The sequence below is a fragment of the Syngnathus floridae genome, chromosome 14 (assembly GCF_059516105.1).
Source record: "Syngnathus floridae isolate MCC-2025c chromosome 14, RoL_Sflo_1.0, whole genome shotgun sequence".
Lineage (NCBI taxonomy): Eukaryota > Metazoa > Chordata > Actinopteri > Syngnathiformes > Syngnathidae > Syngnathus > Syngnathus floridae.
Genome location: NC_142426.1, coordinates 9,525,842 through 9,550,892, shown reverse-complemented (window position 1 = coordinate 9,550,892; position 25,051 = coordinate 9,525,842). Strand labels below are relative to the sequence as shown.

General features: G+C 39.3%; 1 protein-coding gene across 5 annotated transcripts in view; it reads left to right on the top strand.

Annotated features, from left to right (window-relative positions):
• The window catches only part of ctnnd2b (catenin (cadherin-associated protein), delta 2b), an 81,933-nt gene that overhangs the window by 4,437 nt on the left and 52,445 nt on the right, over nucleotides 1-25,051 (top strand). For 2 of the 5 annotated variants that reach the window (XM_088395811.1, XM_088395810.1), the window contains exon 2: nucleotides 17,643-17,779. In XM_088395811.1, the coding sequence (XP_088251937.1) occupies nucleotides 17,648-17,779 (132 nt within the window). In that variant the 5' untranslated portion in view covers nucleotides 17,643-17,647. Of the gene's footprint in view, nucleotides 1-2,799; nucleotides 3,140-17,642; nucleotides 17,780-23,669; nucleotides 23,817-24,047; nucleotides 24,368-25,051 lie in introns of those variants that run through there. The other 3 variants (XM_088395809.1, XM_088395812.1, XM_088395813.1) reach the window with 3 other exon arrangements.

Here is a 25,051-nt window from a genome sequence, read left to right as displayed (position 1 = left end):
GCATCTTAGAATGTGTTGCTGTGGAAACGTCTGCCATTGTGCCTGTGGCTTATGTCAGCAGGATACATCTGGGAGATTTTGAAAGGAAATAGAAAGCCTGTTTTCTGTCTGAGTCGACCTGTTCAAGTCCTCACGACAAACCCCCCTCCCTTAGTTGGGCAGCCCTCAGTGGTCGGACAGATGCTACACCCCCTGAGGGATGCTTATGCTGTTTGGGACTTAAACACCCCTGAGTTCACTGGCACGCCACAGGCAATCACTGGCAATCACAAACAAAACCACAAACACGCGCACGCACACACGCAAAAAATGCACGCGCCTCAAACGAATATTACTGTGAAAAGAACCGCTCATCTTGTCACCACTTGGAACTCTCCGTGGTGCTGAAACGCACGCAGCACCCAGCGGATAGTTTTCATTTAGTCACAATCACAATCGTTAAGTACCGACAAAAAAAAACCCAATATCTAGCTATCTAGCTACCTTTGAATATTTTCAGGTAGAGCCAAAATATTTTAGTAGCAGTAAAAATTTATTTGCGGTGGCCCACCACTGGTCAACATGTAGGAGAGAAACAAACAAGATGTAAAGTTTTACTTCGTGATGTCATTCATGATGTCATTTATGATTGATGTCGAAATACAAACATTACAAACAGTGAATAATGTGCACCACATGCAAAATATGGGCCGCTCCGATCTAACCGGGCAGAGCTGTGAAGTCTAATAAGCAATCTAGTGCTGTTTTTTAGCCAAACATTGGATCATATTCCACCAGCTTAGCAGCGATAATATCACAAATAAATAATATTTTGAAAATAATCTCCAATACATCACATTATTTGCAACATAATGAAAGGACTGACAAGAAAAAATGATCTCTCACATTTTTTCCACAAAAAGGGGTAGTGTATGTTAGAGACTCTAAATTGCCCAAAAGGGTTGATGTAAGTGTGACTGACAGACAATCAGGCCAGCGTGTACCCAGCCTCTGGAGCTCTCTAGTTCCTCGAGGGTTGCGCCAGCAAGGCCATCCATCAGTAACTGTGCCAAACAATTCATGCAAACGACTCGCTGATGGGAGGAGTCGGAAGTCAACATATGAGAAGAAATAATTTGACTTGGCCGTTTTTGTACACCATAAGTGACATTTAACAATGGTGTCTAGACTTTTACACCATGCTATGCGTAGGATCTATAAAACCTTCACGTTGCTTCAAAGTAGGACCACATGTCTTACATAGGGAATCTGAGCTGCTTCACTGGTGCAGGCATGCGTCTTACTGAAGGGGACTTCAATTTTTAGATTAGCTCAGATGAAAGTTTAATGTTCCCTGCTGAGATGTCAGGTCATTAGGCAGCAAAGGATTGTCTGGACTGGAGTACCGAATAGCTCAAATTGGGGATTTGGCAAGGGCAAGCTTCAATAAATGTATCAATATTGTAAGGCAGTGATCCCAAATATGTTTTTCAGGGAAGTCCAAGATATATTTTCTTTGGTCATATGAGCTTGGTGATGCAGTTAGGACCAGGCAACCAGTCGAGCTATTAAATTATGAATTCAGTTTGGGCTAAATTTTCAAATCAAGAAATGTAGCTGGCCGTAGACATTAGGCGTCCAGTAAACTACCCCTGTTTTTAGCACCGCTAACCACGCTTCAAAATAACACCGTCAGCAATGTGAGTAGGCTACGCGAGTGTTGCATTTATGGTATCTAACACTGTAGGAATTTTTCATGTCTTGTGAACCAAGATACCCTCTGCATCTCTTGAATGTAATTCAATTCAGGCAGGCTGGGCCACTCAAGCGTTTTTTCTGGGCCGCATGTGGCCCGCAGGCCGCTAATTGAATATGATTGATGTACATAATCAGAATACCCAAAAAAGGTTTTCTTGTGCACTGGAGCAGACAGCCCTCGTGAGAACAATGTGCACAAGATTTAGTTTTCCACTGATGCCAATGAGTTTGGCATTTGGAAATGGATTACACATGACTGAACAAAGAAACATTAGACACAGATGAAAACACCGGAAAAAAAAGACTAATATAGATTGAGCCAGGGATAGAACAGAATCTACATACAGGGCTGGACAGGGTTATTGATTTTTTTCAATTGTCTTTTGTCTTCGTCTTTGTCCAAGTATTTGTCCTCACTTGGCCTCGGCCGGTTGTTCGATGGTGTTTCAAGTTTCTCCCTCTGCATGCTTGAGTATTCCCAAAATATATGCACAATATTTAAACATATTGGAAAATCCTAAAATGTGGTGCATGCTTGTCCTGAATGTTAAATGGTATAGTCTAAAACCCTAATTGAGTGCAGAAACTAGAAGTCTTAAAATTAATCAGTTAGCTGACAATCAGTTATCAAATTCATCAACTGTTTTAAGCAATTCCTCCTTTAGAGCCACCATTAAATTCAAAACACTTTGTTTTTAGACTCTTAACAGTAAATATTCTCAAGCCCTTTGAGACTTGGTTGTGATTTGGGGGTATATAAATAAACTTGACTTTGATTACTGTAGTCTTTCATGAATGCAGACCAGTTATCATTTGTAAAACTCATCTTTTACTTCAGAAAACAATAACCAAACCTGGAACTGAATCAGTTTCCAAAAGGTAAGGTGTAAATAGGTGTTAGGTCCAAGAGCTGCGCTGTGGGACTTGTTCACTATCCAGACAGTGTTCCTTTTATAACCAGTGGGTGTCGCTGTTATCACTATTATCCAAACTGTCTGTCAGTCTGTCTCGCAGGGATGAAGGGACGCTGTTTTGTGAAACACAAACACACACGGGGAGAGGTTGCGCGAGAGGAAGAGAGAGAGAGGGCGATAGAGAGAAAAAGAAAGAGAGACAAGTGTGTGCCTCTGCTGCCTTCGCGCCTGTGCGCAGTGCTCCGGCTGGGCCGCTCCTTCCTTCCTCCCTCCTCTCCCTCACTTCCTCCCCACAGCTGGCTCGCTCCTTTTCGGATGCTGGGAGCCTTCATCTTTCACACTCCGTACTGGATTCCAAAAATTCTGAGGCTGGAACCACCAACAGCCCGTTTTGCATGGTTTTGAATTTTGGATTCCCACCCACCGCGAGGAGGAAAGTCGAGAGGCGAAAAAGAGGCTCTCCATCCCCCGAGGGAATTTATTTTACAGTAAGCAAGCGCAATGTCATTCCAGTTTTCTTGCTCCCAATTTTATTAATTCCACACGTGTAGGCAACGGGAGAAAAAGAGCCTTAAAACATGTAGACATGCCGGCTTGAGGAAGGTGTGAGTTTTTGACGTGAAGTGTGCTTTTGTCCGCCAGATGTTATTTGACCACGGTCACGTGGATTTAGGTCTTATTGCGCGTTTTACTCGCTGTCGCGCTTGCGTTGATCGTGGGCAGAAAATGGAAACCCCCCTTTCCAGAGAGTCTCGCAATCCATCCGTCCGTCCATCTCTGGCGTCATCCATCCATGCATCCGGGTCGGAGGAGGGTGTTTCTAATGCGAAATCTAAATTACTTTGAGATTGACCTCAATTTGAGCGATAGTGTAAGATTATAATGCGTGACAGAGGTTTAGCGTGCCCATCCCCGCTGGCTTTGCGTTGCCTTTTACAACGTAACGATGGAAGTGTTGTGCTTCAGACATGAGCCTTGCGAGGGGGATGCAAAGGCAACTTAGAGCCAGCTTGCAGCTCCAGCTTGGGCCTGCCTCCCTCACTGTCCATGTGTAAAAAAAAAATGTTTATCACCAGCTCGGGCCGTTTCTCTTCACCACTGTGGAGTAATTAATCCATTCATTCCCCAGATTACTGTTTTTCAGAGGAAGCATTTTAATGTTGCTCATCTTTATTGTAGTGAGCTTATGCTTTGTGACCTGGCAGCAATGTGGATTTATTTTTGTTGTCCCAGAGAAATTTTATGTGTTGGATTGTTATGATTGGGCACAGGTGTCAAACTCCAGCATTGCGGGCCAGATTTGGCATCCCACATCATTTTATGTGGCCCACTAAAGCAAACAATCGTGTCTCTGGGTGAAGTCAGTCCCAACATTGAAAATTGTGTTGAGATCCCGTCTTTCTTTTTCATTCTTAAAATAAGCGGATTAATAGTTGATGGTATTTGTCTTGACTTGTGATTTCAAAGTAGTTATCCATCAAATCGCTGTCGGTGGGAATATGATGAGGGGATAATACATTGAGATGGTTTCACAATCATAACAACCCTCTAAGGAAAACCCTAATGTGGCTCATGACAAACATAAGTTTGACAACAATGCATTAGGGGAAACTGATACAGCAGATGGCGTCCAACATTATTATAGTTTAAAGTGTCTAACGTTCTCTCCTAATTATTTTGTATAGAAATATATTGAACACAATTTTCTTCTTTTAAACTGCATTTTTCTGTTGTCTCTGTTTTTCCTCCTATATTGAGCAGGACAGCATTCTGTCCTTTGCCCTGGAAATCTCTAATTGAACATGGCATAGCAATGTCGTGTGTGTGTGTGTCAGTCATAACCTCATAAGAGGGAACACATAACCCCAATCTGGCCTCCTTCCACTGTCTCCCAATACATCTTGCATCAATGGATCTAGAAGATTCATGCTTTTTTTTCTTCATGATGGCTACAAGCAACATGTGCAACATCTCAGAGCTCGAAACAACTGCTGTCCTTCTTCAACTGCATTCTAAACGATCAGACGTGTGAATAATCCCCCAAGTATTTCTGCTGCTTTTCTGTAACACTTTGAGCAGCATTAAAGTAAGCCTCACTTCGAGCAAAAACACAGAGGGCCCCACCCTCTCCTACCTCACTCACTTTCTAAGCCTAATTGTGGAAGATTCATGGTAGATGGTGGAAGTCAGCATCCAGCTAAGTCCCTGGTGAAATGTCGAGGAAGCGATGCATTGTAGCACGGCTCAGAGCATTTTTAAGGACATGTTATTGTCCTTTATCATCTTCGTTGGTTGAGTTGCTGCAGCCTCAACAGGCCTCATTAAGTTTAAGATGGAGAAGATGATGATGCATTTGGTAAAATTTGCCTCAAGTCTTAGTGACGCATATCATGATAAACTGGTAAGCTGTGTGTAAAAGTCTCATCTATACTAATTGTCATGCTTTAGCTCTCAAGTACTTCATATATTTTGCAATTCAAATGCAAGGAAGCACTGCTTTAGGCTTATAGTTGATGACATGGAGTTACTGTTGTACAGCAGCAAAAAATAAAATAAAAACGATACTCAAAGTGCTGTTTGCTAGCCCCCTCTTTGCTGCACAGTGCATACATCCAATATTCAAGTCTATAGAGCCCCACGTTGTTATGGCAACTGACTTGTGAGTGAAAGCGCTGAGGTCATGCACGTCCTGTTTAAACACGCTTTAAATGTTCCCGGATCACCCAGTGGTGGAAAATTGACAACATTTATCACACATTTATGAAAAGTTCCTTGAATTTTTAAACTTAATTTTTTACAGACTATATAGTAACGTTCAATTGTATCCAGGTGATGGAGTGACACCCATCACTTCCTCTTCATGCGCTCACCACTCATGTGCCAGACTGGTTCCCTAATGGAGGATGGGAATGAACCGCTGCACTTCACCTCCTTGTTTGAAGCCCTAAGTGGTTTTCTGTCCTCTCCTTATCCCTTAAAGGGGACAGGAACGAAAAGTATCTATAAAGAGGTGACAAGATGGTTTGCTGCACATGTCGCTTTGTCATTTGTGATAGAGTGTTCGCAGCGAGAAAATTGTCCTTTGCTTTGTACTTTTATTTGTTTACCAAAAAATACGGTGAAAAAAACAATATAGCTTTGAGGACAGAATGGATTGTGATGAAAGCAAAACATGGTGAAGCTGTTGTTGCATCTCTCATCCCTTTTTGCCAAGGCAAGGCTAGCATTGTGGTTCTGGTGAGTCATCCTTCTGGTGAGAGGCTAAGACCCTTGGTGAATTACAATTTATTATTTTCAAGCTCCTCGATCCTCTGTTTACATGTTAGCTCCTGATTTCCCACCAGAGATTCCTCTTGGAAGTCGGGAAGATCACTCGAGGAGAGGAAAGGAGGGGGAAAATGTTTGGGGTAATGAGATGGTTTTTTTTTTTTTCCTCCGGAGGCGTCAATCCAATATGATGTGTGTCGTAGATTTATTCTCTTTGCGGCTGTTTTATGACTATATCTAAAGTTTGTCCTTGGTGGTATTTTACCAGTTAGAGCTGTCTGTTTCCACCTGAGATTATCTTCTATAACTCCCCTTTTAGTAAATGGCTCAACCAATTAATCCCCTGTGGAATCGCCAAGTTGCCGTTGCCAAATTGTGGTTGACATGGCAACCGGTTGTTGTGATGTCAGCCAGGTGCCGTCTTTGGGCTCCAACAAGGCCAACCCTTGTTAAGGGCTTGTTAAGAACAAGACCCTGCTGTCATGACAATGTTGCTTTTAGATACTAAAGCCATCAGAGGTGCTTGCAGTGTATAGACAAAAAGTGGCTGGATGGGTGAGTGTGAAGCAAACACATTATACCTGCATTGATTTATGATTTGCGGTTGTAATTTGACAAGGCCATAGTAATGAGAAAAATCTGCTTTCTAGTTAAGCAGCTGAGCAATAATGGCTGTTGAGTTCCTGTCCAGTACAAGGGGTCCAGGGTTTATGATGCTGCTGATGTGACCTTTGGAGGTTACAGATGGCCAGCAATGGATTATTAGTCGTCTATTGTAAGATTTAAAGTGATAAGACAAGAACAAGCCTCCTAAAGTAATTGCTTTATGTATCTGATATTATCAACTTGTAATGAAAGTTTATATAGACTATAATGGATTATACCACTTAATTAAAAATCATCTTTTAACATTTTTGTTTTTTAAAAATCTTGCAATATAAGGTAGGACAGAAATAAGACGATTCAACCAGTCGCTTCATGTAGCCACTCCGCTCCAATGACTTTGCGTGCCCTTGTCTTCTTGAAAATGTGTGCAAGTGTCGTTTTGACTGGGTGGGCGTTGGAGGATTAGCTGCAGTCTGACAGCCTATTTTGTGGTCCTTACATAATTTCAAATGTTCTTGTCCATATTTCTGTTGGGAGGAAGTAAGACGGCGCTTTTAAACTCCTAATGAGTTGGGGCAGTTTCTCCCTGATGAGAATTTATTATCAGTTTTGTATCGTATTTTACAGACTATAAGGCGCACTGGACTATAAGGCGCACCTTCAATGAATGGCCCATTTTAAAACTTTGTCCTTATGTAAGGCGCACCGGACTATAAGGCGCATCATTAATGCATCTTGTCAGATTTTTAACCCAAATCAAATCATTCTCCATTTTATCTTTTTTATTTCCACTTCAGACGCAACAAATTACTTTATAATCACAAAATAATGATCCATAGTCTTTTTGATTCATGATTCATAGTCTTCAGCAGGCCACTTATGAATGATTTCATGACACAATGCTTCGGGCCAGTTTAAATTTAGGAATTTGTTCCATATATAAGGCGCACCGGACTATAAGGCACACTGTTGGTTTTTAGGTGCGCATTATAGTCCGGAAAATACGGTATTCATTCGGTGAGTTTAGGTACGCTAAAGAGGAAATATTGAGCATTTATTTATTTATTTATTTATTTATGCCAAATTAAAACGGTTGCAGTTAACATGCCTGTGACGTGTTCATAGGCCAAGAAAGAAATTTTCTAGATTTATTTATTTAGACTTTTTGATTATGATTTGTGACAGACTGGTTTGTGTTGGCTCTTTTGCAGACTACAAAGACTCAATGTTTTCTTTTGTTGGCTGTGTTTTGATAATGGTTGTTTTTAAGAAATGTATGCCTTTTGAAACATCATCATCATCAAAAGCGAAGTGCCACTCAAAAAGGAACCTTTTTTTTATTAGATGTTGAATGTGAGCATTTCCCTCATTCATTTCAAAACTTTTGCCAGCATGGGTGCACCGTCGAGTTTGTGCAGTGGAGGAAGTGGCTTTTGGCCACTGTACTACTGCATTGTCTGGCTTTAAAGCCTCTTCATTCACTATGCTACCATTGAACCAGCTGCCTGACAGCGACTAATCTGCTCATTGTTTTAAAGGTTTGCTCAGCATTTTGCTCCCCCATTCAGCCGCGCAACATGTTTCTTTTGGCAGGCTAGGTGCTTTGCTGTGTGCATTTGTCACTCTGCATTTGCAATGTTTGTTATAAACTGAACTGCTGATTTCATAAAATGTCCAAGTTTAACATAAAACCAATAATGACTTGGCAGAATCGGAAAGTATATTATTCTATTTGAAAGATTTTCAGACACTGTGGTAGATATATCATCTGAGAAAACTTTACCCGAACATAGTTAGCAGATGAAGAAGCCAACCCAGAACAGTTCATGCCCTTGTCATTCATTACATTTTTCACTTAAAGGGATTTTTTTTTTTTTTTTTTTTTTTTTTAGCTAGAAATGACAGAAATAAAAAATAAAAAACGACCCCTCTCCAGACTTGGGCTAATAAGGATTTTTTTTTTAAATTGAGCAGTGCCTGGTACATAACTAAGCTCTGTCTGTCTGTCTGTCTGAGCGAAGAAAACAAAATAATTCTTGTCCTTACTCATCTTCAGCTTCAGGCTGGATTCATGAAGTGGATTGATTTGTGTTCTCACACTTCACGGTTGAAAGCTCATAAGAGGAAACTAAGCTGTCCCTTTACTCCACCATCTTGTCCTTGATTGTTGGTCGGTGCCTTTCATTTAAAACATTTATACAGACGTCAATATAAATGACAGAATAAATATTGTTTTCTTCACCTGCTAATAACAAAGATGGTTTATCAAAGCCCATTCGTTTTTTTTTTTTCTTTGTTTGAATGGGAAGGTCCGTGCACCAACAATGGTCCTCCAATTAAAAAGTGGTTCTGGGCTGAGATATTCCAAATAGAATTAGACCATTTTTAGAATGAATGTTTGCAAAATATTTTGTTTGAAAGCAGTATTTAATTATTTTATTTATTATATTACCCCCCAAAATCTTCCTTGTGACTTCCAAAATCTGTTATGTAAACAACGGACGATTTCAAAAACAGCATATCTACGTACATCATTTTTCTTATTTATTTTCTCCATTTGTGGCTTCAGGTTTCATCATGGAGAGTCATTTGCTTTTTGGCCACCATAGACTGAGCAAGTGGCCCAAGGCAAATGTAGGCATCCCACAAACATGGATAAGCCAGACAGAACCTTCAAGGCAAGGTTGACTCAATTCCACCAATTTATTCAGGCCATGTCAACAAACATGTTGGCCTAGTGGCCTTCTTCAAGGAATGAGTCTTGTGGTCAAGAGGGTTGCCCTTGCTCTGTCAGGCTGGCTCTAGAAATCTCGATTTGGTACATCTAAATCTCCATCCTTGTAAAAAAAAAAAAAAAAAAAGATTTACTGTTTAAAATGAGCTTCAATGTGATACCGTGCTATCTTTTTGAGTCTTTCCATTCAAAATATACCCTTTAGGTATGGCTTTATAGACTGCATCATCAAGAGAAGATCAGCTGACAGAAAGCACAGAGCGAGCAAAGTATATGCAGTAAACACTCTTCAACAGTCTCTGCCAAAGTCACTGACACATGAAATATGAGAGACAGCACCACTTTTCACTATTTATAGCAATTGAGATGGAGTAGCCACATCACAAACACTTCACATTGCCTCATGGCATGATTTTTTCATTGGCTTAAGAGCAATTGCAGCCAATTTTAAAAATGCACATACTATATGGAGCAAAAGTGGCATCGACCGTCTGTGCCACTTCACAGCGAATGCATCCTAAATAAAGCGGTTCCGTTCTCGTAGCCATAAGGTCGTATTTAAACTTTGATACAGGAACATTTTCAAACCTTCGTGAAGAACATTACTGAATCAACTGAAGATTATTATTATTAATATTGAAAAATAAATTGCATTCCTCGTTTTTCTTTGTTGCCCAAAGACATGAGCACCACCGCTTTTGGCATTACCTTATAAGCACTTGGCTTGTTGTCATCTGAATTTTCAGCATGACCTAAGTTGTGCCATGTTCAAGTCTTTGCCAGTCATCTTAGGCTGCTTGATGCTGCTTTTCTCATGCTCGACTTGGACATTTGCCATGGTCTGAAGCGAACGCAAAGGCTATTTGGCTGTCTTTGATGCCCGACTTTCTCAAGCAATTTCTTCCATGATGTCATTACTTCTGAGAAAAGCCCTTCAAAGTTGGCCCGATGTATTATGCATGGCACGACTATGGCTAGCGATGGTGCCCTCAGGTAGTAATGGTGATGTTCACGGTGCGGAGAATAAGAATGGGAATGTTTTGAACTGAATATTTATGGTGAAGTTGAAATTATTTTTCTTTCATTTTATTTTTTTATTTTGGATGGATGGATGGATGGATGGATGGATGGATGGATGGATGGATGGATGGATGGATGGATGGATGGATGGATGGATGGATGGATGGATGGGAGATTTATATTGGCTCCTAATAAGTGTAATTTTCTGAAAAATTTATTGCAGTATTTAGCCTAGTGCTTTTCTGAATCCAACACTGCAAGCTTTTTCCTCATATACGGAATTAAGACGGCTAAGGAAAGTGTTCATCTATTAAGTCAAGCATACTCCATAATGTTTAATACCTGGGATTTCCAAAAACCTCCAGACCTTAGTCTCACCCTTTCTGGATTAGCATCCGAATCAGGATTTGTAATTGCAGGAGTTTATCCCACATCAATTTGCTGTAGAGCTGATGATGGGATAGGTTCTTTTTTTTTTTTCAAGACAACAGTAACATTTTACTAGTTGTACTAGGCTTAGAGGTGACATTCCGTCTGTCTGCCCAAATTTTCATCCTCTCTTAATCCGGAATACATTAGCTGGCAACAAATGTATTACCATCTCCTGCTCAATGTAATAATGTGGAGTCATCAGTATAGAATTCCTGCAAAGTAGATTAGAGTAGAAGAGTGAGAATTACCCAAGTGTCAATAGCCTCTTTCACACTCCCCATCAAAGTCAGGCTTTTTTTTTTTTGTTCCCATACAGATTGTGACCTGCAAATTTACCGCAGAAACTTACAGACGTCTACCATTGTGCCTCTAATACGCCAATTTTCTCTAAAGGCAGTGTGAAAAGGGATAATAATAATAATGCTCATGTTTTGTTGGATTAAGTTTAAGATGCCTGAGCAGAGAGGCCGACGGATGGAGCCAAAATCTACACCTTATTTGCATTATCAGTGAAACTGTTATTTGAAATGCTGTATTTAAAATCTGACATTTTTATGGCCATTTGTACTCAGCCACATGTTAATGTAGCATTTTGGCTCACTGACACATTTGTTTGGTTTTTAGTTTACTGTGCTGTAATAATTATGGCTACTAATTAGAGTTGGGGATATATTGTGTGCATCAGTGGTTTGTTTAGATGATGCAAACTCATGATGCCAAACATATAATGACTCAATATTCTAGATTGCTCTACGCCTCCCTCAGTGTTCTGGAATATTAGCTTACAAAAGTTGACGCGATTTTGGACGACCTAAAAAAAACCCTCCAAATTTCAGAATTGCAGAAATCAAAATCGTTGAACAAATCAGTCATTATCATTATAGTTGAGTTTTAATTTGTTGCAGCACAGTAGGTCTTGTAACTTCAGTAATTACACCGTGTGGCAAAGCTTTTTGTAAACATAGCCCACCTAGAGGATTTAAGAAAACTAGTATGTATACATAATTCATTATGTTGATCATATTTTTAGCTTCACGAGTTGGTTTGGAGGCTCGCATGTAACTAAACAAGGGCTACTTTGTAGTGGAGATGAGTATGTGTTTGTTTGCATACACCTGTTGGAGGTTTGCCCTGAAAGTTTTTTGCGGGGTATTTTTTCCTTTTTTGTGTCCTTCTCTATCTAAAAAAAAAAAAATAGAACAAAACAATAATAGGATAAAAATTAACCCTCTATAATTTTATTTTATTGGAATTTTTCTTCGGCACTTAATGGCACTAAAATCCATTCAGTGGTTTTTTGGCGGTGTTATTCCAGTGAGCACTATTACACTACATGAAAAATGTAATGTCTCAAGCGCAGAGTTTCCGTGTTCACTTGAGTGTCATAATTTAAATGGGAAACCTAGAAGTGTGCACTTTTCCTCGAAATTGGCTTGCTTCATGGTGTTTGAAGCAGGAGAAGTGTAACAGTATGAAAGTGACTCAGGTCTGGGCTTGCTTTGTATGCAACTTAGTTATATACGTATAGTTTCTCTATTGCTTTACTAACTCCTTGCCAGTAGGGGGCGCCCATTCCGTCACAGCATCCAAAACCAATCAAGAGTCTGGTGACTACCAACCATGATACCAAGGCACCCCAGTGTGCCATGAGAACTTATTAGGAGTGCTGTGTGATATTATCGAACGTTACTTAATTTGTCAGAAATATAAATACTGTTGCATTTTGCAGGGTGAAATTGAAGACGGAAAAATATTCATATTTTTGCATGGAAAAGCTAGGAAAAATGACCAAACGTGGGTGTAATATGACTTAATATGCAGAGTTTTGAATTTCATAATGAATCTTAAGCCTGCAGTGGTGAGGTCGGTCGTTTGTGCGTGTGCATGTGTGTGACAAAGACAGAGAGGAAGATTAAGGGAAATGTGGAGGAAGAGTGGAACGGAAATTAACTTGAGGATTTATTTCTGCTTTAGTTCCATGTAGAAGCAAACAATTATTCGTGTGGCTTACAGAAAAATCCTTGTGGCTTACAATAACATCTCTGTCACAGGGAACAGACTGTAAGAGTCTACAAATACTTTGTATACCCTTGGATATGAATCAACAACATCTAAGAGCTGCAAGAATTAAGCTGCAAAATCGAGGTTATTCATACCAGGCATATAACTTAATACATGGTGCTTTATTTTTGTAGCCATTGCACGTGTGCTTGGGTGTAAAAACTGGCCCGTCTATCTTTGTGCTGGCGTGTTTTGGGCGTGACTGCACCATGAAAGTGGTCTAATTTGTGGCGCAGGTGCTGTAACACGATTTTGGTGGATTTGATAGCGGATTCGGAGCTCTATGGACCTGTGGTGGAGGTTATCATATTTCATTTATAAATAGCGTGCACTGAAACTGTGCAAGCAACACAAATGAATGTGAATTTTTCTCCTGCCAGTAATTAATGATATCAGCTACCTTGTATTGTAACAGAACACCTTGAAAATAAGCTACAAAGTCAGGAAAGTTAGCGTGTTGTGAAGTGATGGAACGTGCAAACGGATTTGGCCCAAATGAGACACTATAAGTAACATGTCTTATAGTCTGCAAAAACACGTTCCCCATTGGCCTGCACTCACACTACGTAAACTCGCGTGATGATTAAAAACGATGCACTTCTCACCTCGTGGCTTACTTTGAAAAGTCGTAGGTATATCACTTATGTAAATTACTAATTAGCAAAAGGAACAACTTCAGGAGCTTGTGCATGAGTAATCAGATGATGCTTACTTCGCCAGCCATGCTGCGTTTGTAAAAGTAAGGAATACTAACTGTTATTATAGCAAAAATGTCCTTTGTTCTTAATTTTGTCAATTTATGTCAGACGAAATTTTGGGTTCATTTGAAATGTAATTATTTTGGTATGGCTGTACGTGTTGCACTCTACAAACATTCCATGTAAAATGAAACATTTAAAAAAAAAAAAAAATAGAAACCAACAACGTTGATTTTAAAAACTAATAAAAACAATAGAAACCAACAACCTTGCTTTAAAAACTGATTTAAAAAAAAAGTAAAAATAAAATAAAATTTAAGTATAATGAAAAATCTATTGTAACCCTGACACGCACTAGTTAAACAAAACAGAATGTAGGTGCCAAACAAGCTCAACTTCATTTAACAATATTTATCACAGCCCACACGACCTGTGGACACCTTTCCAGAGGTTCTTTAAATGTTGGGGGACATACTGCATATATTTCTGTGCAGGGCGAAACTGAATTGCGTGGCCCAGAATGTGTGTGGGTGTGTGGGCATGTTTGTGTATGTTTGTTGTAGATATAGTATGTGCACATGGGTGATTTTCCTGGCAACACTAATTAAAACAGCAGATAAGCTTTGCAGAGGAACGCATTTAATTGAATCCCACCGTTTGATGTTTATTTTAGTCTTTGCAAAGTTTATATTTAGAACAATTAAACTAGGGAACAAAATATACATATTTGTTAAGTCTGGTGGATCATTTGAAGTGTGTACATATTAATTGAATAATAGATACTTATTGTAACCAGTCAGCTCTTAATGGTTTGTCATCAGAGGTTGTCTCCTTAAACGGCTTTCATACGAATGGATTGTGAGATTTATGGTTTTATGAAAAGGCCGGGGGTATCTCGATGCCCATTAGCATCTGGAGCCGACCAGGCACAGATTTGGTTAATGGAGTACAAGAACACTCAGAGGCAATCTGCCATTGTTTGCTTTTCACAATAGGAAGTCTTCTGTGCATATGGACCACCCACACATTTGAATGTTCATATTTCTAAAGAGCATCATATGGCCACTGAATTTACATGACAACATGCAATTGCCTGGGATAAATTCATGTGGAGTCCATTGTCACAGATTCACAAATAATCATTGTGGTACTGATGATGTAACTAAAGTTCTGAATTTTAAGTTGCCAGAATCGACAACGTAATACAGCACTGCAGTATTTTGGTGACTGGTGAGTTGGCTATAAATACTAACCAATCGACAGCATAGTTATGTTCTAAATATGAATGTTAAATTGCTGTTAATTTGAAAGGCAAGACTTGGGTACAGGCAGTCAGGAAAGGGACGGATGACTGGTGAAGCCAAAACACTGCGGCAAGTTTTAATGAGGTGACGGGGGACACGGAGAGACACAAAAGAAACTCATCTCGGAAGGAATGCACACATTCACACACGGAATTGTGCTATAACATAGAGATATAGCCATGCTTTAGAAACAACACACTGCAGTAAGATAATGTGCCCGCTTGGATTTTATTCTCATTTGCTGCTGCTCTGTGATGAATTCTGCCTTCGCCAAAACACCCCAGTCTCAGACCGTGCTGATGAGCTTAAACGGTCAAAAAGATTAAGCTCGGGAATTTCTCATGTCATTCATGTCATGGTGTGATGCTTTTACAGCTGTTGTAAAAAAAATGGGAGATTACCTCTTTCAAATGCAGCTCTAAATACTTCTATGTTAGAATGTTGAAATATAGACAAAAAAAGTATAAATATACAAGCTTATATGGAGTAAAATAAAGCCGTTAGTCATAATCCATATTCAAAGTCTTGTCTCTGGCTGGCCTGTTGGCCTCCATAACCCAGTTGTGATGGCTGTTATCGGGGAAAGCTGCTTTGTACTGGTCAGTTGTAGGATATGGTTGGCTGAGTTGACCTATATTTGGCTGCCTTCCCTGTCTGGGTGCGTGGTTAATATCCTCTGTATTGTTTTTTTTTTCTTTTTCTAATGAGAACTGAATAGAACATTCAAACCCAAGCCTAATTTTTATGCATTTTCATTTTGATGAAATCATGCATACCCATTTATTTATTTGTTTGTGTATTTATTTATTAAAAAAAAAAACATGATATAATGCCTACAGACAATCTAGCTTGGATTATGGACCTCATTGTTTTTCCATTTAGCAGTATTTTTGTTTCTGGTTTAATTTGAGTTGTGTCCACTTTACTTTATTTCCTACTGCACAGTGTTTGTTTTCTCTATTTTTTCCCATCCTGAATGTTGCAGTCTTTAATTTAGCTGATTGTTAGCTGCCACTCCAATTGAGAGGGAAAGTGTTCCTGCTTGAAGTTGTTTATTTTTCAACATAAATGTTAATTCAAATCAATACAGCATCACTGCCATTATCATTTGTGTAACACGAATCAGCTAACTTAATGCAAATATTCAAAGGTCATAGATGGGCCAAGGGAAATTTTGTTTTTTAATGGTGATTTAAACCATCAAACAAACTTTGTTCAAACATGCGTTGCCACCGAGGAACGTATCGTTTCAGTCCCATTATTTATAGTAGATTTAATTTTGCAATCTGCTCATACTGGCGGTTGCACAATGTTTTCCTGTTGGTCCTGCAAAACAAGACAAATAACTTAAATAATGTTATCTGTGATATATTTTCCAGTATAGAAGAAAAAAAAATAAAAATCTAGCGGAAGAGAAAAAAAATTAAAAACAGTCCGGAGCAAAGAATATAAAACATGCAAAGAATGGGCAACCAAGTATTTTTGAGCAACAGGGGAAAGTTCTCAAAGGGCTCAGGTGCACTGTTGCGTTGCAGATTTTAACGTAACCTGCAACCTTTGAGGCCATCCTCTTTCTTTCACCCTCCACTGGACGCTCTTAAATAAAGCAGAAATGCACTGGAAAGGCAAGGAGACATTAAAAATAGGTCAAGTGTAGAAAAGCAGGGGAACGGTGATGCTCGAAAAACAAGAGAATATATAGCCTTGAAAAGGCAGCATGAAGAAGTCAAGAAGGGGAAGACAGCAAGGTGGATGCTAACGAAATATGTAAATGCCAAGATAATTGATTGAAGACATGTCAGCCATATGAAAACATTCAGTGACGAGATTGTCTCTTAACAGCATGCGAGATGAATTTTGCCCTCTTGTTCTTTGCCTCCACTTTTCACCATTCCACTCTTATCCCACATTACTTTCTCTTGAATTCTTTTTTTTTTTATTGTAGTGTGACCCCTCGGCTGTTGCTGTCTCATGCCGACAGCCAGCCATGCGTCTGCGTAAATGTGTGTGCGTACGTGTATGTGCATGTGTCAAGTCCTCATGACAAGTCTTTCATCAGCACGTAAAGCCGGCTGATGCAGCCGTTATGCCAGCTCCGTGCTGCATCAGGATTACAAGGTGCATATGATGCCTGTGTCCTCCCACTCATGGTCTAATACAGTATGGCACATGGCATCCTTGTCTCTATGTGAGACTCTCTGAGGCAATACATGTACCGTATTTTCCGCACTATAAGGCGCACCTAAAAACCTCAAATGTTCTCAAAAGCCGACAGCGCGCCTTATAATCAGGTGCGCCTTATATATGGACCAATATTGAGCCACTACAGCAGGTATGTCCAAAGTCCGGCCCGCGGGCCAAATGTCTATATCGTATATATGGACAAAGTTTTAAGATGGGCCATTCATTGAAGGTGCACCTTATACTCCTGTGCGCCTTATATATGGACAGTTTTAAAATGGGCCATTCATTGAAGGTGCGCCTTATAATCCGGTGCGCCTTATAGTGCGGAAAATACAGTAGTTTCATAACGCCGCTATGGACACCAAACTCCTTTGTTAATAGAGCAGGAGCAGGATCGCTAATCATGCGAGATTGTCATTAGCCTAATATGTCCACGCATGCCTAATTTTCAAATCTTTTTCTACTCGCATGGTTTTCAAATGATGCCTAAAATAATCTCTGCTTTAATGTGTTCAAGAAAATCAAACGGCTTTCCACTCTCATCAATCATCTGTACCTTAATTATCAATTTTCATCACTCTCATGGTGACAGATGTCCATGAGTATCAGATAGCGTGACTGCCTTCATCCCCAAACCATGTTAGCTGAGAAATAATAGTAAAAAATATGTTCCCTTGTTTTCTAGGAGTGATGCCAGTGCCTGAAGTGTTGTCTGACACTGCCAGTGCTGCCACCATGTTGAGCCCTGTCCTCAATGCCTCCAACGGGGATGGATCCGAGTCGGAAACCACCTCTGCCATCCTGGCCTCTGTCAAGGAGCAGGTATGAGCTGTGCAACATAAAAAAAAGATCTAACCTTTCATGAAATTCAAATTTACTTCAAAGCGTACGAAGTTCAGACAAAAGATCTTTGGCTTGGAGCTAGTCAGTTTAAAAAAAAAAAAAGGATCATTACAATAGTTTAAGATCACTGTTCTTGCCAGGTATTGAAATGAGGACTTTGTTGAACGTTGATATAGTAGAACAGCTTTGTCCACATAGAATTTTAAATTGTTGATATCATGTTTCTACTAAATCTACTAAAGTCAACTGATGACGAATAATGTACCAATTTTATTCTAATCCACCCAACAGTCTGGGCCCAAATGTTGGACAGATGGGCTGCACCACTAATCACCAACATTGCCACCCAAAAATCATATTCCGCTTGTATTTAAAAGTACTTAAAATCAGCTTACTCTTTTATAATACGGAATAACGGAAAGAAATCTGATGATGATGGATTAAATCTAATTTCACTGTTTCAAAAATATGGGGGGGAAAAAAAACATGACCATGACCTCAGGACACCTTGCAAGAAAATGTTCATCTGAAAATTGCATTTGAGGTTTCATAAGACTTTTGTGTTGCGTTAATATTAAACACTGCCGCATCTTCTTTTCATTATCAGTTTGCACACTCAATAGAAACAACAAACACAAATAGCAAGGTCAATATTTGTATTTCCCTGAAAGTGAAAAGCTTCTCCTTTCAAAAGTCATGTGAATGAATTCACTCTATTAACAACTTGGCAATAGCCATCACTCTTTCCGGAGACAGACTTTTACACTCACTTCATTTCACCGCAACAGGCTGCTGAACATACACATTAGTTTTTTGGTTTTTTTTTTCCCCAAAGAAATTTACTGGAGTGCACTCCATTCTAAACTTTCATGTCGTATTTTGGCAGCTTGTACTGTACTCCCTTCTCTTCTAAGCACTACACTTTAACAACTTGTCTTTCACACTTTAGTAGCCAATCTGACCTACTAAAAACATTTAAAGGCACGGTCATTTAAATACCGTATTTTCCGGACTATAAGGCGCACCGGACTATAAGGCGCACCTTCAATGAATGGCCCATTTTAAAACTCTGTCCTTATATAAGGCGCACCGGACTATAAGGCGCACCATTAATGCATCACGTCAGATTTTTAATCCAAATCAAATCATTCTCCATTTTATCTTTTTTATTTCAACTTCAGACGGAACAAATTACTTTATAATCACAAAATAATGATCCATAGTCTTTTTATGATTCATGATTCATAGTCTTCAGTGGGCCACTTATGATTGATTTCATGACACAATGCTTCGGGCCAGTTTAAATTTAGGAATTTGGTCCATATATAAGGCGCACCGGACTATAAGGCGCACTGTCGGCTTTTGAGAAAATTTTAGGTTTTTAGGTGCGCCTTATAGTCTGGAAAATACAGTACGTGTTCGTAATCTCATGCCTACATACAGTCATTAAAATGCTGTTTCTTTCAACACGTGATTGATTAGTAATCCAAAACAATATTTCTTGCTTTTGTCAGTTCCTGTCAGGATATCATTCATCATTTTTACTACAATTCTATCTCTTGTGTGCCAGCCTTGAAACCATGTTGCTTTATAATAGGAGATGTGCCATTTTGATCGATTGTCTCTTTGATGGCAGATTAAGTGAAAATTCCACTGGGTATTGACAGATTAATGTTCACATGCTCTTTGGACACCTTTATTATTAAGACAGTATGCTAATATAGTGTAAAATCGTGGTTTAAAATACTTAAACCTGCAACAATGGTTGTGTCGGCAATATCCTTAGGACACACAGCACAGCTTTAGCGATCCCCGTCTGCCTGTTTTTATTACGACCAACTAAAGTTTGTTTAGCTGAGGGATTAACTCATTAAATTTCCCAGCATTGTCCTCTTTTAAAGTTGCTAATTAGATTTTCATAAGAAAATGCTTTGAACATAACTGAAGTGTTTGAAGGGGGGGAAATGTAATGTAATGAGTGTCAGGAGTGTCTCCTTGCTCAGACTGTCTTTCTTAATGGACGTATAAAAGGTCTAATAATATTTGAATGGAACGAAGAGCATCACAGAAAAAAATAGAGTATTGTTTTGGATAGCAAGGTTTGAGGAAGCTTTATTATTGGCAGTCTAGCAGTTTTGTTGTTATCAGTCTTCCATTTCTTTTGTGTATGTGGATAATAGTCACAAAGCTTTAATTAAAATATTTTTATGTTATATCAATTTTTGTTAACCTTCCATTAAAGGAGGAAACATCCACATTGATCGCTGAAATAAAAGGAAAATAAATATTTATTGTAATTGTAATGAGTTACCTTTAGTTATTTTGAGTAAACAAACAAAATTAAATGTCTCCACATGGTGGAAGTTTTGTGGAAGGAAAGTGTAGATGATTTTTTATTTTATTTTTATTTTATTTCTGTTCTGAGGAACTGTGTTTAACACATTGTACAAGCATTGCATTATCCTCATGCTCCAAGTTGAATTGAGCCACTGCAGGCTTAAGTTAAACAGTCAAGTGAGTTGCAGTACGCCGAGCAGACGGTTGACACTGCAAAGGAAACGATATCTTCCTTTATATTTGATGAGTCTTCGTCTAATGGAGGATGATGATTATTTCATTTCAGGCAATGAAGAAAGAGAATGAGTCAGTAATACAGCCCTGAACCAGGATATGAATTTTATAACGTTGCCTCCTCAGAATCATAACTATTTCATAAAACTATGTCTTAAGATCATTGATGTTTAAATGATGGATGATTTAGGATTAGGAACTTTATATTCCATCACATCACACTTTGTTGCACTTATGGCATACGGTACAAAATTAAATGAGCAACCAGACAATATATCCTTTAAATTTAAAGATCAAAAACAGATCTCTCCTGTAGATACTTTGGCAATCTAATTTGATGATGACACTTGAGGATGAATATTTGCCCTCACTTCATAATGTCTTTACATCGTGCTTAAACCATGTCCAATAAGGGCGGGGCGGGTGGTAGGAATTAAAACATTGCCCTACAAGCACAGTCCTTTTGAAAACAAGACAAATCTGTCTGGTTGGGATGAACATTTAAGTAGCTCTGGGATCAACACAACACTAAATCTCCCTGAATCTGTCCTCCCCCTTGCTGCCCGGAAGTTTTCCTCTCCTTTATTCAATGTCGCGCCAATATCGCTCCCTGCGCGCTATCATGGTCCACCTTCTCCCGTTGGCTTGTTTCCCTTCGCCCGAGGGACAAATTTGTCATTGAGTCGATGTACCAAATGAATTTTTTTGACCCAAACAGTGGCTCAGACAGTATAGCGACATACCCAGTGTGACACCTCCTCTTTGCTAAATAACTTAATGCCAGGCAGATACCACAGTGCACAATTAGGCATCTTTATGTAAGAAAAAAAGAGGGAGGGACATTTACATTACACGCACATGAAAAGAATCTTTCGTCACAATGCCACCTGCCCCTGTGGAACCGCCCAATTCTTTTATTTTATTAATTGCTCAATTGCTTACCAAGCTATGATGGTCGGCACATCAACTGTTGCACGCAAAGCATTATAATGTTAAATATCTATAATAGTAAACATTGTTGGAAATCATAACAGTGCTGAAAATTTGACCTTCGAAAAGAAAAAAATTCTAAAATGACTTTTCTCCAGTTACCTTCCTTCCACATTCTGAAAAGCAAAACATGTACATGTGTTAGGTTAATAATAAAAGACTCGCAACTGAGATCACCACTGAGATCACAAAAGTGTCCCATAAGACATTTGTTTTTCTTTTTTTCTATTTTGTTTGCGGTATCATTAAAATAGATGCAAGACCATCAGGATTTGTCTTCTTAGGCAATTATTTTTTTTTTTATTAGTAAATGATTCCTTTGCCTGGGCTTGCCAATTGACATTGGAGCAGCTTTGCAAAATTGCTGCAAACCAAGATTTTTTTTTGTTCTTGGCTGCAATTCAGTGCCAATTTGAGAAGCATAATGAAAAAAAAAAAGCATAATTAAATTTAGTTTGAAGTTTAATCTCGTGTTTGAAGAGTCAGGGACAACTATTTGTATATAAATTGCTCTCTTTGCTATTTTGTTTGCGAATTGCAATACCTTATTTTATTTAATAAATGGCATAATACACATTAGACACATTGCTTTACAGTGTACTCAAGCATGTTAAAATTACAGTACAATAATTATAATAATAACCATTATGTTTGACAGTCATTAGGCATATAAATGCACTTTTATTCCTCATACAGCCACACGAGATGGGCAGATACCAATTTGAATAAATATATGACGACAAGCTGGGCCGCGCTTTGCATATGCTTTGTGGATTTGCTGGCCAGTCTTGACCGGTTTATTTAGTATTGGTGAAGAGGTGAGGAACACACGTCACATAAACAAATACAAAAAGAAGCCAGCATTTTAGTCCGACTCAGTAGGAGGTGCGGCAATCTTCTCAGGAACAACTGACGACCCCTGTTGGGAAGGCAATGGGTTCTAATTACCAGGCTTACTGCATCATGGTAAGGCTTGTTTTTGCATGGTTGAATTTGACTTGAAACTCAGATGTGTAATGTTTCACATTCTTCTTCCCTACTTTGGTACACACCAAAATGTCTTTTTGCATTTTCTTTCTGGGCAAAGTAAATATTATGAACTGGTTGGTTATAGAATAGAAATTCTGACTTATTCAGACATTCTGTCTTATCGCCCACAGCACACGAACAGAAAAGATTCAACATATCACTCATCTTGTTTTGTAGACTTTCCAAATTCTTGATGTGTCAGTTTGAGCTCAAAACCAAACATGGTGTGTTGGTTCAATGTTGGAAAATATGGAGTGAGTGAAGAATAAGTGGATTTGCAGTGATCTTTAAAAGTGTAAACGTGGACTGGCAGGGAAATTTCCGCTCCCATGCCATCACGACACAAAAAGATGCAAACGACACGGTTACATTCAATTCTACCAGCGCAAGATCAAGCAAAATCCCAAAAGAAAGAAAACTCCAACGAATAAATCTATTCCTTTACAATTTACATCTAAATTTTGAAAGTGGTCCAAAATCTGTGAAAATGAAGGTTATGTCACTTTACTTTATATGCGTCACAATCAAAACACCAATTTTGCATTTCACTATTGTTGCCTTTCTCTTTCGGCACATAACAAACAAGTGCGCCCTGTTTATTTACCATCCATCCATCCATCCATCCATCCATCCATCCATCCATCCATCCATCCATCCATCCATCCATCCATCCATCCATCCATCCATCCATCCATCCATCCATCCATCCATCCATCCATCCATCCATCCATCCATCCATCCATCCATCCATCCATCCATCCATCCAATGACCTTGACATGAACCTGTTGGTTCCACTTACAAGATGCATTTTCCTTTCAGAATAGGTTGTACCGACTTTTACCATTGAGTAGTAGCTACAGAAATAAATAACCAGTGTGTGTTGGTCTCCGGGCATGTGAATGTTTGTACTCATGAGACCATCTTTCCTGCACATTTTACTCTTTTTACACGGAGAGAGAAAGAGAGAGAAAGAGAGAGAGAGAGAAAGAGAGAGAGAGAGAGAGAGACGACTGGTGAGCAGTGGTCTTTTTTGCAGGGTGGACCAGTAGGAGGGCCCATTGTGATGCAACGTTGCATGAATAATGCCACTGGGCTTCTAAATGCTCCGTTGCCATGGGGACCTTTGTGCCTCACTGAACACTGCGAGTGTGTGTCTGTGTGTGTATCTGTGCATGCATGTGCATATGCATGTGTGTGTCCATGGCCCCCATGGAGGGAATGATAAAGAGACATGGAGAAAGCCAAAAGAAGGCTCAAGTGACACTTGTAGTCCCTCTCTCTCTCTCGCTCCCTCTGTCCATATCTCTCTGGCTGTGTCTCGACCCAAGACAGATGAGTCTTTGGAAGTAGTAGAGCAAATGTATTTGGCCAAAGGGTAGCAAAGGGAAACTGAAGTCTGCCTTGTGAAGTATGGTCCGTGTGAAGGTATGTGGACTTACTCACTCGTCTTCTGCCTCATGGCTTTACTTTCGAACTTTTTCTATTTTTATTCCCTTGAAAATTTCATGGTGTTCCTCAGCCTGCAGTAACAGGTGTCTGTATGGCAGACCTTCACTTGGAGGCAATAGAGATTGGAGAGGCAGGGGGGAGGAGGAAAGGAGGAAGCAGGGTCTTTTGTTTGGGCTTTTCAAAAAGCCTTCCAACAGAATTCTCGCCATCCACGCAGTTAGTCATTTCAGCTTAACCTTTCAGTAGCCCCGTGGTCTCGACAGTAGACGCACCAAACAAGCAGAACCCCTTTCATCTTTTTCTTCATCAGCCGTGGCGTTGTTTTATTGAAGTAGGTGTTTTTTTTAAAAATGTTTTTAGCATCAACTAATGAGCTTGGTCATATTAGTGTCAGATCACAGAGGAGGAAGCAAGCTGTTTTCTTTCATGCAGTAGTTTGTAAGAAGTAAATAGGGCACGTGGTGTGGATTGTGAGTTGGAACTCCATGTGATGGAATGGGAACTTTCTCACACCTTTGGACTCTGTGGTAGGTTTAGTTCTGCATCCATTTAACTGCTTCTTCTTTTTAGCGAAAAAATAATTAATGCAATATTTATCGTGGCAGCCCTTTCATGATATTTGAATTTTTTTTTAATTTTCTTAGCACAACTTGGATGACTCTCATTTCACTAGAGTAGTTAATGAGAAGCTTTGCAAGATGTTTTTGTTTTTTTCAATGTTGTGTAAATACATTCATGTGTCACCATCTTAAAGCTATTAGGAGGGAGGAGGCTACATGTTGTCCTTTCCGGTAAACGGTGTTTGCAATTGAGCAACTTCAGCAGCATGTGTATGCCCATCTGTGTGTGTGTTTGTGTGTGTGTGTGTGTGTGGTGCAGCATGTTAACATCAAGTCTGCTGTGCATTAACATTTTCCTCTCCAACTGAATATAGCAGACATGGCGTTTCTAATCCCACGTCCTCGTGTAGTCCTCCAGTGTTCCTCAAGGGTAACTTCATACAATATAAGCATCGTTATTCGACTATACATGGAAATTGTGTTTTTAAATGAATGCAAATATCTTTAAACGTATATTTGCCTGTAGTTGCTACTAAAAATAGGAAAATGGACAATTACAGAGGAATTCAGCCGTGAACATGTTATGTTATTGACTCTAGCAATAATTTCTTCTAATCACATTGTATCAGTCTGGAAGAGAGACTAAAGGTG